This window comes from Carassius auratus, unplaced genomic scaffold (genome assembly GCF_003368295.1).
Source record: "Carassius auratus strain Wakin unplaced genomic scaffold, ASM336829v1 scaf_tig00215559, whole genome shotgun sequence".
Lineage (NCBI taxonomy): Eukaryota > Metazoa > Chordata > Actinopteri > Cypriniformes > Cyprinidae > Carassius > Carassius auratus.
This window is the reverse complement of record NW_020528137.1, coordinates 105,001-124,355: the sequence shown is the minus strand read 5'-3', so window position 1 is coordinate 124,355 and position 19,355 is coordinate 105,001. Positions and strand designations below refer to the sequence as shown.

The 19,355-nt window shown below is 42.7% G+C and overlaps 2 protein-coding genes across 5 annotated transcripts in view; one reads left to right on the top strand and one right to left on the bottom strand.

The window, feature by feature from the left end:
• Positions 1-2,380: 2,380 nt before the first annotated feature.
• On the bottom strand, positions 2,381-11,565 carry LOC113094972 (kelch-like protein 28). The gene is made up of 6 exons (XM_026260562.1): positions 11,458-11,565; positions 8,381-8,641; positions 7,518-8,155; positions 6,962-7,405; positions 5,008-5,216; positions 2,381-4,823 (listed from the first exon to the last, which is right to left on the bottom strand). The coding sequence occupies exons 2-6, from the start codon at positions 8,639-8,641 to the stop codon at positions 4,660-4,662; spliced, it is 1,716 nt and encodes a 571-aa protein (XP_026116347.1). The 5' UTR covers positions 11,458-11,565; the 3' UTR covers positions 2,381-4,659.
• A 541-nt stretch (positions 11,566-12,106) lies between these two features.
• LOC113094964 (TOG array regulator of axonemal microtubules protein 1-like) overlaps positions 12,107-19,355 on the top strand; it is a 12,994-nt gene continuing 5,745 nt past the window's right edge. Inside the window, exons 1-15 of one of the 4 annotated variants that reach the window (XM_026260553.1) lie at positions 12,107-12,317; positions 13,551-14,590; positions 14,674-14,737; positions 14,867-14,992; positions 15,162-15,332; positions 15,815-15,987; positions 16,095-16,309; positions 16,466-16,536; positions 16,628-16,831; positions 17,214-17,270; positions 17,355-17,503; positions 17,735-17,849; positions 17,925-18,083; positions 18,708-18,825; positions 19,290-19,355. The exon at positions 19,290-19,355 is cut by the window's right edge and continues 40 nt beyond it. In XM_026260553.1, coding sequence (XP_026116338.1) covers positions 13,628-14,590; positions 14,674-14,737; positions 14,867-14,992; positions 15,162-15,332; positions 15,815-15,987; positions 16,095-16,309; positions 16,466-16,536; positions 16,628-16,831; positions 17,214-17,270; positions 17,355-17,503; positions 17,735-17,849; positions 17,925-18,083; positions 18,708-18,825; positions 19,290-19,355 — 2,651 coding nt within the window. In that variant the 5' untranslated portion in view covers positions 12,107-12,317; positions 13,551-13,627. Of the gene's footprint in view, positions 12,318-13,550; positions 14,591-14,673; positions 14,738-14,866; positions 14,993-15,131; positions 15,333-15,814; positions 15,988-16,094; positions 16,310-16,465; positions 16,537-16,627; positions 16,832-17,213; positions 17,271-17,354; positions 17,504-17,734; positions 17,850-17,924; positions 18,084-18,707; positions 18,826-19,289 lie in introns of all 4 variants that reach the window. The other 3 variants (XM_026260551.1, XM_026260552.1, XM_026260550.1) reach the window with 3 other exon arrangements.

Here is a 19,355-nt window from a genome sequence, read left to right as displayed (position 1 = left end):
TGAAAATTATATTAATTTTTATAGTCGAAGCGTACGATAGTCTATATTCATCATACTTTATTAATTTACTAGAATACATGGTTGATATCCATCAAAAGCTGAGCAGTTAACTTGAGATAACTTCCTTGTGTCCAGATATGTAGCATTTATTGATATGTAATATCTGGCAATTATTTATTATGCACAATGCTGTACCAGGACCGAGCCATAGGGGGAAACACGTCTTCTTAGTTTCCCGCCATACATGTAAATATGAGGCGGAGATTTATTAAATATGCACACTGCAGTACCAAGACCCGGCTCAGGGGGCAAATCCGAACACACACCCTCACACTCCAACACTGGTAAAACCACCTTCTGGGGTCACAAGTAAGGAGCTAAGAAATTTGCACAGGCTATATTAGCATGCTATTTCCTATCAGTTCCAATGGGCATCCTTATGGGGACACAGATTTTGTCCCCAGTTGGTCATCGTGTCCCCACATGGAAGGTAAAAAAACACATCCATGTCCCCAAGAGGTAGCAAAAACACACCCACACACAGACACACACACACACACACACACACACACACACAGACACACACACACACACACACACACACACACAGAGACACACAGACACTCACACACACACACACACACACACAGACACACACAAACACACAGACACACAGACACACAGACACACAGACACACACACACACAGACACACAGACACTCAAACACACAGACACACACACACACACACACACACACACAGAGACAGACACAGACACAGACACACACACACACACACACACACACACACACAGTCAGTCCTACACTGGCATCTAGAGTTGATTTTGAAGAAGAAGAAAAAACCTATTCAATCTTAAACAATAAAGCATAAACTGTACATAAAACCAAATAGGAAATAAAAGCTTGAGATGTGAGCCGGGAACACAAAACCAGTCATAAGGGTCAATTTTTTAATTGAGATGTCTACATCATCTGAAGTTGAATAAATGATCTCCCAGTGATGTGTGGTTTGTTCGGAGGACAATATTTGTCTGAGATGCAACTATTTGAAAATCTGGAATCTGAGGGAGCAAAAAAATCTAAATATTGAGAAAATCATCTTTAAAGTTGTTCAGATGAAGTTCTTAGCAATGCATATTACTAATCAAACATTAAGTTTTGATATATTTACAGTAGGAGATTTACTAAATATCTTCATGAACATGATCTTTACTTAATATCCTAATGATTTTTGGCATAAAGGAAGAATGTATAATTTTGAGCCACGCAATGTAATGTTTTAATTAAATGACGTAATTCCGTCACGTCACTAGTTTCTCCTCAGCACTGCTGACAGATGAACACTGAAACACTGACTGCAGTCAAACATGATTCCTGACATCAGCTCGCCCTCTAGTGTGACCCTACAGATAAAACAAGAAAAACACACAAAGAAAACAGATACACATCATATTTCAGCATAAAATCTTCAGCACTATCATATACTAACAATCACCCTTTATAAAGTGCTTTAACACAACACAATTTAAATAATAAAAATCTACTTAAGTCACAAATCACCATTGAACAGATTTGATCTGAATATTGACTGTTGTCTTCTGTAGAGCCAAAACTGAATTTGTTTTATAGTTTATACATTTTACAACATTGAAACTGTTACTATGTTTCAGTATCTGATTTGTTGTGATGTATATTTGTCATTAGTTCCTTTAATGACGTGTTCACTTTTCAAAAATAGCATACGTTGCAAAAAGACAGGTCACGCTGAAAGAGCGCGAGTGGGCGGGGCTTGTTCAGCGCTGCGTGCTTGACGCTGCGTGCGTGCTCTGAGTGGGCGGGGCGCTGCGATTGTAAACAGATGCCACGTGTGTTGCGCAGAGATGAAGACGTTTTAATCATTTGTTGACTAGAATGAAAATGAAAAAGTTTTGCTTTATCAGCCAGATTTCTGATATCGAGATAACCTTTTAAACTTCACAAACTCTGAATACTAATACTCAGCGAATGTGATATTTTTATGTATTATTCCTCACCTCCAGGTATTTTACTTGCTGTCCAGCATTGCACACTCATGGATAAGGCATGCAAATAGTGATAAAAAATATGAAATGCAAAAATATAAAAATGAGTTATTTTATGCAACTCAAAATATCCCTTTGTGGATCGTCCTGAATTCACACTGATTGTGTTTAATCAGGATTTGGATTCAGACCGTCTCTTGCAGAAGGGCACTTGTTTTAAAGCATCTGTATTATTGTTCATTTACAGTCCTTCCTCTACTTTATGATTGCACAGACGCTATTAAACTGAACTAGATGATGGTATCACTGAATCTGATGAACTGCCTTCAACTGAAAACATGAGTTAAAGTCCTTCTGTTTATTGACATTCAGCACATTTTCATTTTCAGATGAACTACAGCTCTGAACATGAAGCAGAAACACGGCGGACTCCTGCGGAATCATTTCCAGGCCTTTATTTCTTGACTGTTTGAGCTGCGACACACAGAAGTACACTGAGCTCTCAACGCTTGATAAGATGTGAAAAATAAATACTGCGTTAGTAGCTAAGGTTATCGGTTTAGTTCCAGTAACAATCCACAGGTTTATAAAAATGCACTCTATTTCAAACACAAGCTGGATGGACAGAAAAACAAAATGTGGCATCATCATCATCATCATCATCATCATCAGGACAAATGATCCAATAGTTTAAGACAGTGAGGGACTGATTCAGATTCCCTCGTGACACGAGCACTTCGGTGAGAGCGGTGATCAGACACGAACAGACACCCAACACCTCCGCTTTGGACATTAATGGATGAGAGGAAATATTTCTTATTGCTAATCAAACACGGATGCTTCTGGTGAGCATTTGTTCCCTTTGTGCCTCTGGATGAAGCTCTACACTGAAATACGTTCTGGACTCACAGACATCACACTTTTAATATCAAATCAATCCAAAACATGCTTCTAAAGGCAGCTCAGATCCAAAATGAACATCGAAAGTGTTGATAACGAGCAACAGAACAGAAACGAAGCGACGCGAGCCGTTCAGGTCAGTCACAGGAATCCCAAAACACCTTGGCAATCAATGAGGGAAATAAAAAGGAGTCTTATTGCCTCAAAGGAACTCAAAGGTCATATGTACACAGTAGAAAATGGTTTGGTAAGTGCAGAACTTCAGGATATCTCCACATGCAGAAGTGAAGAACGCACAGCATCAGCCTCGACTGGGAACAGATCCGACACTCGACTCAAACCAGCCACGTTATTGCCTGATGCTTCATCTGAACGCCACAGGAACAGGAAATCAATTCACATCATGACAGAACGAAAACAACACAATCCTGGAGAGGAAATTAGCACCGGTCAGTATGAGAGTGTGTTCACACACACACACACACACACACACACACACGGGTGAATCTCAGTGACCCGTCAGGATCACGTCCAGCTCATGTTTCAGAAACAGAGTTTTACATTGTAACATTTATCTTTTCGTAATCTTCCAGGCAAATGTGGAGAAGGAAAACTGATGGATTTGAGATGTGATGTTTGACCATTTTAATAATTGTAGTTTTTCAGTGTGCTTTAAACGCCACATTTGAGTGTGAAATTAACAGTAAATATTTGTACAATTACTAGAAACAATAAATACAAAAATGCTTTTCAGCAAAACAGTTGACTGCAAAAAATAATGTTTTTTGACCTATTTATTTTGACCTTACAAAAAAAAAAAATAAAGTGTTTTTTTACGAGTCCACCTGCTCTTCGCTCTGTAAAGCGTGCGTTTTGTCGCGTGGTTCTTGCTCGTTTACTCCTGGCTGATTATTTGGGGTTTTGAGACTTCTTCTGACTCTATACCATCATGTGTCAGACAAAAATTATAGTCCTTTTTTGTTGTTTCTTTGTTTTATACATTTTTCCCTTCTTTTGTTAATAAATATTTCAAATATAAAGAGTATATTTTAACGTTGCAACAACAACAAAAAAGATAATAAATGCAAAAAATAATGCATTTTGTCTTTTGGCAAAATATTTTGACTGCAATAAAACACACACAAAAAAAATTAGCATTTTGATGTTGCAAAAAATTTTGTTTTTTTTGACAGTCATTAAATTATGACTTTGCATAAAATAAATGCAAAAAAATCTTTGTTTTTCAACAAAATATAACTTTAACTGTGCTGAAACATGAGCTGCATTCCTTCTGGTGAGATTCACTCATTTCCAGCAGAAAGGAACGAAGATGAGGGCGTGGATCAGACACACACACACACACACACGGTCAGTGCAGTGGCTTTGAGAAGCACACACACACACACACACACACACAGAGCTGTATGTAGAGGACAGAAGGCAGCCCTTATCACGAGTCCCACGCTTCTCCTCCAGAGCGAAGCGCAGATTCAGCTCATGCATCACACACACACACTCACACACACACACACTCGCTGCATGTGCGTCCCTCATCAGAAGTCTTGTGATGTAAAGGGGAAGAGCTGGGCGCTCCGCGTCCTCCGAGGTGTTGGTGTGAGCTGTGCTTCAGCGCTGTGCGTCCAGCGCCGGCCGGAGGAGCAGGAAACACACTCCTGAAACACTCCTCATGTCTCTGAGGGTCAGCCGTGTGGCCGGGGTCAAAGCGCGGTCAGGCCGAAGTTACAGCGGCAGTACATCATCCCGCTGGAGTCGTGCCAGCTGTCCGTGATGGGGTCGTACCGCTGCACCGCGCTCAGATACGAGGAGCCCGAGTGACCCCCAACAACATAGAGATAGTTATCCACCACAGCAGAGCCCACGCCTGAGAAACACACACACACACACACACACACACACAGAGAGACAGTGTGAATTCAGGGCTCATATAACTGCATTCTGCATGATTGTGATGCATGATGATGGACAGGTCTGGTACGGTGCATGCATTACTCCTCATGAACACATGTTCTGTAAATGTTCAGATCAGTGTGTAGCTGTGATCTCACCGGTGCGCGGCTCGTTCATGGGTCGACACGCCGTCCACTGGTTCAGCTGCGGGTCGTAGCGCTCGATGCTGGACAGATGAGACACGCCGTTGTGTCCTCCCACCACGAAGATGAAGCCCAGCATCACCCCCACGCCGAAGTTAATGCGCTTATCTGACATCGGCGCCACCATATCCCATGAGTCTCTGCTCGGGTCGTATCTCTCCACACTGAAACACACACGGATCACCGGTCAACTCTGAACTCAGAGCGGCTCAGAAACACACAGAGCTGCAGTTACTCGTGACTGGAGTAATGATGCTTAAAATCATCTTTGAAATCACAGGAATAAAATACAGTTTAAAATATATTCAAACAGAAAGCAGTTATTTTAAATAGTAAAAATGTTTTAAAATATTACTGTTATTGCTGTATTATTTGGATCAAATAATAATAATAATAATAATAATAATAATAATGTAGGCTTGGTGAGCAGAAGAGACTTCTTTAAAAGTCTTGCTGTGTGACTGGTCTTGTGCTTCCACAGCAGTGATGTGATCAGCTAATATCACTCCGCTCTGATGTGTGTGTGTGTGTGTGTGTGTGTGTGTGTGTGTGTGTGTGTGTGTGTGTGTGTGTGTGTGTGTGTGTGTGATAACCAGTGATCATACTAAAGACTGCTGGCCCCATGAAACCCAGGCAGCGTCCCAGGAGTCCCTGTTCTTTCCAGAACTCTTGACACAGGTTTAGAAACAGGTCTCACGAGATCCAGGCGCTCATGGAGACACGAGCACAACACGAGCGTCCCATGAGCACCGAGGACAGACCGAACTACCCCTGCGCTCACACAGAGATCCCCTGCAGTCATGTTCGAACTCGTGTTTTTTTTATTCAAAGAAATATCAACTTACATCTAGAAAAATAAATCTAACTATTCAAGACATACAGCAGTTTTTATTTAAAATGAGGCTTTGGAAATTATTGTATTTCGACTTATTCACTGACCAGTGTATTATTTTTAATCATCATAAAATTAGTGTTTATATATAATTTTTTTTTTCTTATTTTAGTAAAAGTTTTACTTTTTTGTTCTGTGTTTTATTTAATTTTTGTTTAATTTCATATTTAATGTTTTCATTTCAGTTTTAGTAGTTTTAATACTTTAACAAACTAAACTGATATATTTACTAAAAGTAATTTGTATTAATTTTATTTTTTTAAGGAATTCAGTAGTTTTATTTGAAACAAGGCTTTGAATATAATTCGGTTTCTACTAATTTACCAACCAGTGTAACTTTAATATGATTAAATTTATATCTTAAAGTATTATAGCATTTAGTTTTTTGTTGTGTATTTTTATTGGTTCAAAAAAATTATTAGGTTTTGCATTTTATTTGTTTTGTTTTTTCCGTTTTTACAATTTTAGTCATTTAACAAACTAAATTTTGGTGACCACCTGAAATATTTACTGAAAATACAACTGAAAGGTTTTTACATTCCATTTTATTTGAGGTCTTTAATGTCCAAAGTCTTTAAAATATCACACATTTTAAATGAAAAAAAAGTGTCATTAGTTAATGCAAAATTCATCATTAGTTGATTTAACAAACTAAACCCAATTATTGTATCTCGATTAACACATCTTCAATAGTTGTATTTAACAATATTAACACTGATAATAACGATCAGCACGCCATCTCCTAGAATTAGATAATTAGTTTAAATACTAAGTAATATCATTCACAATTTTGACAAATTTAATTCTAAAAATGCTTTTAAAAATAATTACAAATTAATAAATATAATGCTTTCTAATAAATAAATAATAATAAGCTGACTACAGTTTTTAATTTTCAATTATCTAAATATAGGTTCAAAACATACAAGCAAATATTCATTAAAATAGAAACACATTAGAAGTTCTGTACTACTGATAACAACTACACTCCTCCCAGAATGCAGTGCGGCGTGGTACCTGTTCATGTGGGCGGGGCCGTATCCTCCGATGGCGTAGATCATGCCGTCCAGCGCGGCCGTGGCGAAGCAGCTGCGTGATTTGGTCATGGGTGCCACCGGCTGCCAGTCCTTGAGCTTGGGCGCGTACTTCTCCACAGACTGCAGGTAGTTCTGTCCGTCGTATCCTCCGAGGGCGTACAGCTCGCCCGCCAGCACCAGCACACCCAGCGTGCTCCTGCACTCCGCCATGCGCTCCACAGACGCCCAGGTGTTGCTGTCGGGGTCCCAGCGCTCCACGCTGCTCTCGTGCCGCCGGTAGCTGATGCCCTGACGCATGTGTGTGGCGATGCCCCCCACCACATACACCTTCTGCTCCAGAACCGCCACACCGAACTCACAGCGCGGCACGCTGAGCGGAGCCAGACCGAGCCACGAGTCCGTCTGCGGGAAGAACATCTCCACGCTGACACACACACACACACACATCATGAACACACACACACACACTGAAGCTATGTGTAGTGTTAGTTAACTCTAGCTGTGATCCCGTGTGTGTGTGTGTGGTGTGGGGTCACCTCTCCAGCGTGGCGAAGAGCCCGGCCTTTCCTCCCACGGCCAGCAGGACTTTCGGAGCGCAGCGCGGCCGTGTGGACAGCATGGTCTGGTAGGAGAGCCGGTGCTCGGGCATGAAGTGGTACTTGAGCGCCTCGTTGAGCAGGTGTTTGCAGGCGTGGTCGTCTCGGATCAGGTGATTGGCCTCGTACAGCCGCGTCAGGAACTTGACGCTCAGCAGCGGGAGCCGCACACAGTGTAGGAGCGGCGCCAGGTATTGCTGTCTCTCGGTCAGATCGTACTTGATCCAGGACTCCAGCGCGTAGAACACACTCTCCTCCGTCAGCACGTTCAGGCAGTCGTTGGACACGATGTCGTCCAGCTCGGCGCGCGTCAGCTCCAGGAACTCCTCCGTCTGGCACACCTCCTCGAAGTGCTGGCAGATGAATTTGCTGGCAGATAGACACAGCTCGTGGCAGCCGTAGGTCTCGGCGAAGCGTGAGATGCCGATGCAGTTCCCCGCGTCCAGCTGACTCTCCAGGAAGCTGCAGCACTCCTTCACAACCAGCTTGACCTGCAGCAGGTTGGCGGCAGGAAGTAGAGACTCCACAGTTTCCTGTGAGATGAAGACGGTTCCTGTGTAGGCGTACTCCACTATGGCCTGACGAGAGACGGAAACAGAACACATTTCATCAGTTACCGACTGCATGGGTCTCAAATATAGTCCCTGGTCCATAAGCTTATACTACTGTTCTAGCTGCTAAAATAGTTCAGTTTTGTATGCAATGAATATAAATCATTGTGTTTGTTGTTTCTGGACATATAGGGAGTGGTCCAGAAGAGATCTGACTGCATGTTGTACTGGTTTGTGTGTGTGTCAGCTGACCTTGAGAGCGGCTTCATCCACACACTGGAACTCCACCTCAGACGTCTCTTTCTCCGACAGGTTCCCGGTGAACATGGCCTTGAAGTACGGGCTGATGCTGGCTAGCACCACCTTGTGTGCGTGGATCTTTGTGTCTCCGACCCGCAGCACGATGTCACAGAGCTCGTGATCCTGGCGCAGGAGCTGAAGACCCTGCAGGAGCTGCTCGGAGTGAGGACGCATCAGGCTCGCAAACATGTACGGCTTGGCCTGCTGCTCCATCTGAAACACACACAGATGCTTTATATGTGACCCTGGACCACGAAACCAGTCACAAGTCTGATGTGTGGTTTGTGAGGAGCACAATATTTGTCTGAGATACAACTATGTGAAAATCTGAAATCTGAGGGAGCAAAAAAATCTAAATATTGAGAAAATCATCTTTAAAGTTGTTCAGATGAAGTTCTTAGCAATGCATATTACTAATCAAACATTAAGTTCTGATATATTTACAGTAGGAGATTTACTAAATATCTTCATGAACATGATCTTTACTTAATATCCTAATGATTTCTGTCATAAAAGAGAAATGTATAATTGTGACTCATACAGTGTATTGTTGTGTATTTCTGTCTGAGACACTGATGCTGCTTCTGTGCTGCAGGGTTACGCAGCATCTCACTGGGGTTTGAGAGTGTTCCTCAGCTCATGAGAGACAGTAAACTCCCAGAAGATCAGTAGATGAACAAACAGAAACACTTCAGCAATCTCTCAGAGCTCTGCCACAGTCTTACAGCTCACAAACCCTAACCTAAAACGATATTACTGAGTACAAATATTTCACAATTTAAATGCTAAATATATATTTCATGCATTTCATCAATGAAAATTAGGTGGAAATCTGATGAATTTTCATGAAAATTATATAAAATAAAATTCAAATTAAAAAAAAGGAATTAAACATTGACTTTATTTTATTTTTGCAACACATTACTTGTTCATCTGCTCTTGTGATTTTGGGCTAAAATATGACTGGTCCACAAATGATATAAACTGCAAGAAATTAATAACTGCAAGATGGAAACTATTAATTGCAAGACAAAAACTCAGAATTACAAGATATAACTCATAATTGTGAGAAAGTTGGAACAAAATTATAGGATATTAATGTAGATATAAATTTAGAAGATATACATTTAATAAAAATATACATCTTTGCTTTTTAAAACATTTCGTCGCTCCTCCTCCTGCTTCATCTCTAATAGCTGACGACTTTGCAACGTTTTTCATTAATAAAATTAAACACATCAGTGCACAATTTTCCACACCACAATCAGTCAAGCTCATATCACCAGCAAACTTACACTCATTTACATCCTTCTCTTCACTCTCTGAGGCAGAAGTCTCAAAACTCATCCTTTCTAATCATCCTACTACTTGCCCGCTTGATCCTATTCCATCTCATCTCCTTCAAGCCATTTCTCCTGCAGTTGTACCTGCACTCACTCACATCATCAACACTTCCCTGCACACTGGTGTTTTCCCCTCATCATTTAGACAGACACGTATAACTCCACTACTTAAGAAACCCAACCTTAATCCATCTCTTTTAGAAAACTACAGACCAGTTCTTCCTTTCCTTGCAAAAACACTTGAACGAACTGTGTTCAAACAAGTATCTACATTTCTCACACAACAACCTCCTTGACAGCAACCAATCTGGCTAAGTCACAACATCTAACTACTGGGGTGCCTCAGGGCTCAGTTCTTGGACCACTTCTCTTCTCTGTCTACATGGCATCATTAGGTTCTGTCATTCAGAAACATGGCTTTTCATACCACTGCTATGCTGATGACACTCAACTCTACCTCTCATTCCATCCTGATGATCCGACGGTAGCTAGTCGCATCTCAGCTTGTCTAACAGACATTTCTTCCTGGATGAAGCACCATCACCTTCAACTCAACCTTGCCAAGACAGAACTGCTTGTGTTTCCAGCAAACCCATCGTTTCATCACAATTTCACCATCAAGTTAGGCACACGGCAGCAAGAATCATTTTTAATGAGCCGAAAAGAATACACATCACACCTCTGTTTATCAATTTGCACTGGCTTTAATAGCTGCTCACATAAAATTCAAGGCATTGATGTTTGCCTACAAAACCACCACTGGCTCTGCACCCAGAATTATACAATTAACATTTATTTACAATTAAAGACCTCTAACATTAGCTTGCTCTATTCTTTCTGTATTCTATCTTTTGCAGTTTTATGTACTATATAATAAAAAAAAACCTTGCTATATGTGTATGGTGTTAAGCTAACAGACTTGTTATAGCACTTGTATATCATTGCGGTTTGGATGATTTAAATTGCTTCTATTCTCCTCATTTGTAAGTCGCTTTGGATAAAAGCATCTGCTTAATGACTAAATGCTGTCCACACACACACACACACACACAAATATAAATATATATATATATATATATATATACATAAACAGAGCTCTTGTCATATTGTCTTACCATTTTAACAAAACTATAATGAATAAACGGTCATAATATGAGAAATGTTAAAGGTGTCTGAATAAATTTTGGACTAATAAATATTGTTCTTTTTATAATGTTTGTTAATAAAGCTTGTAAAAGGAACTGTCCGGCATGAATCATCAGCTCGAGAAGTGTGTTCAAATCACACTGTATTTCTGTGCTCCCTACATACTACTGTCTCTCAGATAGCATCGTTTAAGCGCGTCCTCGACACCTAGCTAGACAGCAGAGGCTCTAAACACTACACTCCCTATGTAGACAGCATCAGCAGCGCACTAGATTTGACACACATCCACGAACAGCAGAAATCACATCAGGAGTGTTGTTTGACAGCATCACAGATCTCAGTCTTCTTCAAACACCGCAATCATCATCATCTGACATCAATCAGCTGATCTGAATAAATAAAGCTGCTCGTTCCCAGCTAACATATATTAGCATCAGAGCTCCGCTCAGGACAAACGCGCACTTACCACGCATTTACACTCTGTCATGCGTTCATTTAGTGAGGTAGAGTGCAGAAATAGAACGATTATTAAGCGTTTACCTGTGTGTCTGGCTGATTTCTGGCAGTTTGAAGCGCAACACGGCCGCGACTGTCAGGAAAACAAACACAAATCAGCGCTTGCGTCACTTCCGGGAAGTAAGAGTCTGACGCAACCGCGCCTTTAAATACTGTATTTCACAATTACACAAATACAAAACATTTAAGTATTTTGATACAAAATAAGAAGTCATTTTCAACAACCCTATCAAATGCAAATGACGAAATGCTATTTTATATTTGAAATACGTATTCAAAAATACATGTATCATAAACACCCATCCGTGTTTATTAAATGATATAATACTAATACTAAATAAAACGAATTTAATATTATGCGCATTTGTTAGTGTTGAAAAATAATATTTTTCAAAATATTAAGCATTTAAATCTTTGTTTTTAAATACCCTTTTTTATTTCTGTTCTCAATAAAGCCGAAATAAAAAGATGTTTTCCGAGATAAAAAAAACTTTGTTTGTTTGTTTTTCCAAGCATTATGTACGTTTTGCATCAGAATAACTTTAAAACTATTGTGTAAATATTAAAAATAAGATAAAAGCATTGCCGTCTCTGTCTGTGTCCGTTGGTTTCTCACGAACTACACCTCCCACAATGCACCGCGCCCGTCAGCCAGTGTGGGGTCGGAGGGCGCGTCGCCATGGCAGCGGTTGGTTGTGACATCACCGCCATTTTGCCCAAATGTTGTGATGGAAGCAGCGAGAAAATCAGAAACCGACAGAAAAGCACCTAAATTCAGACGTGAAGCGGACCAATCTAGACCAGAGGGAGCCGAGTCAGCGAATCAGAGTGAATCGCGTCGAGAATCGAACCGAATCAGGAGTCGGACTGATCTGCGATAACAGGTGTGATTTTCACTAAAACACGTCAAATAACGTCAGGCATGTCAGTCAGTACCGTGTGTAAATCATCTTAGCGTGTTTTAAAACAGCGTAATCTTAATTAATTGCGACGCTTCTTGTCGGTTTGCTAGAAAACCGCGAAAATACAAAAACTAACGTGCGATGATGAATGAGGTTCATTAATACTGAATAATCACCTCACTGTCTTATAAAGCTTCAGTGTGTGTGGGTGTGTGGGTGTGTGTGTGTGTGTGAGAGAGAGAGAGAGTGTGTGTGAGGAAATTAGGGTTGGGGCTGTCGATTATTTTAGTAATCAAGTATTCTACCAATTATTCTGTCGATTTATCAAACAATCAGATAAGTTATTTTTCTTTATTAAAGAGAAATAACGTTACTAAATATACAAGAGAAAGCAAGGTCAATTCAAACAAACAACTGGTTTGCTTCATTTTTAGAAAAAAAAAAAATTTTTACTGGTGAAAATGAATACATTAATTACTGCTGAAAAAAAATTTAATTGCCAAAAAAAAAAAAAAAAACATATATATATATATATATATATATATATATATATATATATATATATATATATATACAAAAATCAATTCCAGCTTACTTTCAAAAAAGTGCTAACTAAAACTAAGGCATAAATCAAAATAATAGTAATTAAAAATAATAATACCTAAACATTGCATTTATGTCGTGCAGCTTCAGCCAAACCAAAGCTCAAGCATGACTGTTTCAATAAGTTTCAAATGATTTTTACATTTTATGGCCATTTTTACCTTTTTTTAAAGTAAAGTTTTTTTTTTCTAAAAGTGTGCATTATCTTTTGAATCAATTTTTTTAATTTAATCAGTCAATTAGAATAAGGTAATCAGTATTAAAATGAATCTTTGCAGTGCAGAGGAATCACAGAAGCTGTATCTGAAGAGGCTTTTAGATGTTGGCCTGTTTACACACTGTTTAATTCAGGGACATGAATGCATTTAACCTGCAGTTACAAATGCATGAATGATATTTTGTTATTTTAAACATAAAACCAGTGGCGCTTTCTCCATTAGGGCGACGCACAACTAAAGGAAAGGGAGGGATTTATTCTCTCTTTCACATTCAACCACAGTGTTACGCTAACTTTCACTATTCTAGACTGTTTGTGCTGCCTCTAAACTGTCCAATCAGCGTCGAGTCGTGTTTTGTTTAGTAAACACTGATTTGTTTTCCTGATGACTCCAGGTGTGTCGCTGCATCATGTGACTCTTCCCGTCACTCGTCAGCATGAGCGGTGCGTCCGTGTCTCCGTCTGGACTCTGATGATGATGATGTTCGGGCTGATTCCCCAGGAGTTACACGCACAGCTCCTGGACCTCCAGAACTATCAGAGCCGGACCAGCGGCGTGGAGGAGCTGAAGAACATCCTCCTGGAGCTGGATCTCCAGCAGCTCTCCTCCGCCAGCATCCTGGACTTCATACAGTTCTTACGCAAGCTCCTGGACGACAGCAACTTCAGGGTCCTGTGCGGAGCGCTGCAGCTCATCAACCTGCTGATCCAGAAGCTGGAGAGCCATGTGGAGCGCTATTATAAGGAGATCGTGAGCGTGACGGTGCGAGCGCTGGGCGACTCCCGTAGCGTGACGCGGCTCGAGTACATGAACGTCTTCAGGCAGCTGATGAGGACGGTGGGGCCGCAGAAGGTCCTGGATCTGCTGGTGTGTCAGCTCAAGCACAGGAACTCCAGGGTTCGAGAGGACGTCATCAACATCATCACGGCGGCCCTGCTCACACACCCGCGCAAGGACTGCGATATCCCCGGCCTGTGTGTGGAAGCGGCGCCGGCGCTCGCCGACAGCAAGAGGAAGGTGCGTCACGCGGCTCTGGAGCTCTTCGCCGTCTTGGACTACTGTCTGGACACGGGTCAGAAGCAGCCGCTCGTGAAGGCCGTGGATGGAGTGGAGCTGGCCGGAGACGCCGAGGGCCTGATGGCTGCTGTACAGGCGCGGAGAGCACGACACATCCTCCCTCGACTCGCTCCCGACGGATCCCTGGAGTACGCGCTCACTCTTCCTAAACCGGGACAGAGACGGACGCCTCAGCTGGGCTCCGGGGCCGATCTGGACTGGGTTCTGAACGGAGGCCGGGCTCACAGCTCTCGCTCAGACGGGGATCTGACGGAGCAGAGGAGGATGGTGAGCGCCGGGAAAGGGAAGAACAAGCTGCCCTGGGAGAGATCCGCCCTCTCTGTGGAGCTCCAGAGCAACGGAGCGTCACCTGATCAGGTGAGCCATGACATCATCACACACACACACCTGCTGGTCTCGTGTGGCTCCATGATGAATGTGTGTTGCTTTGTTTACTCCAGCTGGTCATCGGTGAAGATCCGTCCTCATCCAGCAGACTCCGTCAGCACACTGGAGTCAAACACAGTAAGAGCACAGAGAGACCGTTTCAGCTCATGAACCACAGCAGCTGTGTTAACCCTTCACAGTAATACAGTGATATTAACACTGCTGCACTCCTCTGAAGCGCACAGATAACGGTTCTGTGTTGTGCAGGTCCATCAGAACCGCTCCTGTCTCCGGGCCGGTCCCGCAGGTCTCTGGGTCGACTGCGCCGAAGCGGGAGTTTGGACTCGGATCCAGACGTTCTCAAAGCGGCCGATCGCTCGGAGTCTGAGAAAGGTGACGCCACGGTCAGACTAAACATTTCAGTTTTGATATATTTATGGTAGTAAAAATCTCTTGATGGAACATTGTTTTGGTTCGTCACACTGTCGTTTACCTCTGAACAGAACATATCGAGTGTGAGTTTCTTTCACAGGTTTGCTCAAGACGAGATGTTTTCTGTCAGGCAGCGTTTCCCTCCCGACTGACTCTTCACCTCTGCTGCCCTCGTACCCGCTGACCGCGCTAACAGGGAGTCTGCTGACCCCCACCTTACCTCGCCGAAACCCCGCTGACCCCTCGCTGTCCATGTCCAGCACGTGGTCCATCAGCCCTCACCGCAGGAGCGACGGCTCTGGTCAGCACTCAGCACTCTGCCTGCAAACACTCTAGAGCTGATCGAAACGAATCAATCCACAGATCAAACTGAATCAGTAGTTCACTGATTCACACAAGTTGATTCATGTCTGTTGTTCAATGAATCAATGAATCAATGATTCAGTGACTCACTCATTTAAACATCTTTGATGTTATATTTAGAGTATAATTTTTTTAATCATATTATATTTTAATAATCACTTTTTAAAAGGAGACATTATCTGTGTATTATCATTATTTATTCAATGTGGAATCAAAATATTTCAAATTGTTGTGTAATTAATTTGACCAGTTCATGATTAATTAGATTCCAAATTTAATAGATTGACGACCATAATTATATTACAGTGTCAAAACAGACAATGTGTAAATGTAACAGTCATTATGGCCATTGAACAGGAAATGATGTCATGCATTTCTTCACCTGCTGTTGATTAACGAGCCCCTCTGATGATGTCACAGGTGAGGTGAGCTCCAGGAAGTGCTCTCCACTTCCTCCTCGAGCTGAACGTGCCTCGTCCGTCCGTCAGAGCCCGAACACCAGACCCTCGTCGCTGGACACACACCTGGACAGAAACCTGCATCTGGATCTGTTCATCAGCAGCGGCCCAGGAGAGACAGAGGACCACGAGGAGGTGTGTGTGTGTGTGTGTGTGTCTGTGTGTTTGAACTCTGTGTGTGTGTGTGTGTGTGTGTGCTGATGTCAGCCTCCGTGACTCTGAGCTGTGTGTCTCTCTGTCAGATGCTGAACTCCTTGCGCTCGTTGAGGAACAGCGCTGCTAGGAAGCGGGCCAAGGTCAGCGCGAGCGGCTCTGAGCCGGATCCAGACAGTCCGGACTCGGCGGTGAAGCTGGAGCTGGTTCCTGATTCTCCGGAGCACACGTCTCCTTCCGTCAGCAGTCCTCTGAGCGAGAGCGGCCTGTGCTCTCCTCCGTCTCCCAGCGGCACCAAGAGCAGGTCAGTCTCTCCGTCTGCGGTGTACAGACCCTCACACCTGAGATCACACCATACTCTGACAGAGATCACTCCTCTGTCTGGTCACCATGAGAGAGAATTCACCTCAGTTTCAGATGAAGTTTTAATTCTCATTTCTGGTTTATCTCATGACTCTAGCCCTGTGGAGTCTGCGGTGAAGCCACGAGTGTCTTCAGGAAGACGTGTCCCAGCAGACACCAGCGCTCGAGGTGTGTGTGTGTGTGTGAAGCACAGGAGCACACGTGATGTCAGACGGTGTGTGTTACCCGTCCTCTGAGTGCGTGTGTGTGTGTGTTACAGGTGAGACGCAGCAGGACAAGAGTCTGTCTGATGGGAATGTGAGTGTGATCGGTCAGAGACTCGTTTACTCGAACAGAACGTTAGATCCAGACGAGGAGAAGCCCAGCGACATGACATCATCATCTTCATCTTCATCATCCTCATCATCACCTCAGATCAGAGCCGCCGGCCGCCAGCCGCTCCGCGCTCTCAGACCCGCTAGAGGTGATCATTACCAGTTAAAACATGTCTTCTGCTCGTTTGTGTGATCAAAATACAGTAAAACTGTGAAATAATATTATGATTCAAATCATCAGTTTTCTGTGTGAATCTGTGTTAAAGTGTAATGTATTTCTGTGATGCTCCGCTGTATTTTCAGCATCATTCCTCCAGTCTTCAGTGTCACATGATCTTCAGAAATCAGAATAATATGATGATCTACTGCTCAAGAAACATGAAGATTATTATCAGTGTTGAACACAGTCGTGCTGCTCAATATTTCTGTGGAAACTGTGATGTATTTTATTTTTCAGGATTCACAGATGAACAGAAAGTATAAAAGAATAGAAATATATAACTTTAGTAACATTCTAAATGTTTCTCTCAGGATCTCCGCAGCGAGTGTCCTGCAGTCGAGTGATGTCGGAGGGCGTGATCGGGCGAGGTCAGTTCACCGCTGTTTTCCTGACCGCTGGTGTAACACTCGGCCGCTCTCATCCTCGCTCGTCTTCTTCTCTGGTGTCTGCAGGAGTGTTTGCTTCGGCTGTCCTGTCCAGTCGTCTCAGTGTGGGGTGTTCTCCTGAGCAGGGTGACCCGGCCGGTCAGACACACACCTTCACCAGCGCTGTCCTCGAGTCTGACACCCGTCCTGACCCGGAGGAGCAGCCGGTCACTCAGGTGCGTCTCAAACCGGTCATGACATGGATGTTTTGTTCCTATAATGTCAAAGGGCAACTATTATGCAAAATCCAGTTGTACGTGCAGTTTGGGCGTTCAGACACATTCTGCGGACACCCAAGACCAATATCACATCTTGTAAAAAGGGACATATTGGTGCCCTTTTTAAAGTTTTTTTTTTGCACACCTAAACGAATCAGTATGTGGAGTCACATGATCTGTGTGTTACAGAAGAGTTTCTCCAGGTTTGCGAGCGACAGAATGCATCCGCGGCGTCTGGAGCAGCAGGACACGCCCCCCGCTCAGGAGCCAATGAGACGGCGCGTGCTCGTCGATGATGTGAAAGGTGAGAGGTCAGCAGCAGTGATGGACGTCGCTCATCTGTCGTCTCTGTGCTGACCGTCTCTGGGTTTGTTTCCAGAAGTGAGTGTGAACGGATGCGAGTCGCTCTCCAGCCCGACTGGACCGCAGAATCCAGTGAAGTGTCTAAGCCCCGCCCATCAGCCCGCCCCCCCGAGCAGCCTGCCCAATAGGAGCACAGCATCACGCCGGATCAGACCCCCTGCATCACACAGCTCCGGTGAGAGAGAACACACACAACACACTGAACGTGCAGTGAGCGATCAAATCACACAAACACTTTACATCTGCTACAGACTTTACATTACTGTCCAAAAGTTTGAGGTCAGTAAGATTAAAAAATATATATGAATGTATTTATTCAGCAAGAATGCATTACATGAACGAAAAGTGACAGTAAAGACATTTATAATGTTAGAAAAGATTTCTATTTCACATAAATGCTGTTCTTTTGAGCTTTCGATTCATCTGTGAATCCTGAAAAATAAAATGCATCACAGTTTCCACAGAAACAGAGCAGCACTTGAGCAGTTAATCATCATATTATTCTGATTTCTGAAGATCATGTGACACTGAAGACTGGAGGAATGATGCTGGAAATACAGAAATACATTACACTTTAACACAGATTCACACAGAACACAGATGATTTAGATTGTAATAATATTTCACAGTTTTAATGTATTTTTGATCAAATAAATGCAGCTGTGGTGAGCAGAAGAGACCTCTTTCAGAAACAGTAGTGATACTACAGGAAACTAACACTAAATTAGTTCTGAGGTTCATCTTGGTGTGTGTGTGTGTGTGTGTGATCATGATAAAGTAGTTGATGTGTGTCCATCAGATGAGCTGACCCCTGCGAGTCTGAAGAGAGAGAGTCAGGATCCGGCTGACCTGCGTCCCTTCTCTAAACCAGAGCTAGCGCTGACACAGAGCTTCAGACTGATGTCCTCAGACGACTGGTGAGAGTGTGTGTGTGTGTGTGTGTCTCTGTGTGTGTGTGTGTCTGTGTGTGTGTGTGTGTGTGTGTGTGTTCAGCTGTGATCCATCATCACTAGGGCTGGGAAGCCGAAAACCCGTTCCAGATTTACATTTCGATTCTGCTTATTCAGTAAACAAAGTCAGTATATCATCATAAACACAGTCGTTTTTTTTTGTCTTGATTGCACACAGATGTTTTTTAGATCTGCATGTGTTTGGTGTTACAGAGACAGCAGACGAATAAAAGTACTGATTGTTTTTGCTCGTGTTTTTCAGCTGCAGCAGAATGATTGTTAAAAGACAGAATAAATGTTTGACTACATGTTTTTTGTATTAGATTTTTTTTCCAATCTTATTTAAATCGATAAAACCCTACTCACACACAAATAGAGATCAACAGATGCTCTTGTGAAGTCTTCAGTGTAAATGTGTTGTGTTGATGAAGGGAGAAGAAGATCGAGGGGGTGAACTTCCTGCGTAGTTTGGCTCAGTATCATCCTGACGTCCTGAT

Excerpts from the sequence above, each read along its gene's own strand:
- LOC113094972 (XM_026260562.1), bottom strand. The coding sequence starts at position 8,641 with ATGGAGCAGCAGGCCAAGCCGTACATGTTTGCGAGCCTGATGCGTCCT. Across the intron at positions 5,217-6,961 it reads GGCCCCGCCCACATGAACAG|TGTGGAGAGATACGACCCGA; the intron begins GTACCACGCCGC and ends TGTGTGTTTCAG. Across the intron at positions 4,824-5,007 it reads CATGAACGAGCCGCGCACCG|GCGTGGGCTCTGCTGTGGTG; the intron begins GTGAGATCACAG and ends TGTGTTTCTCAG.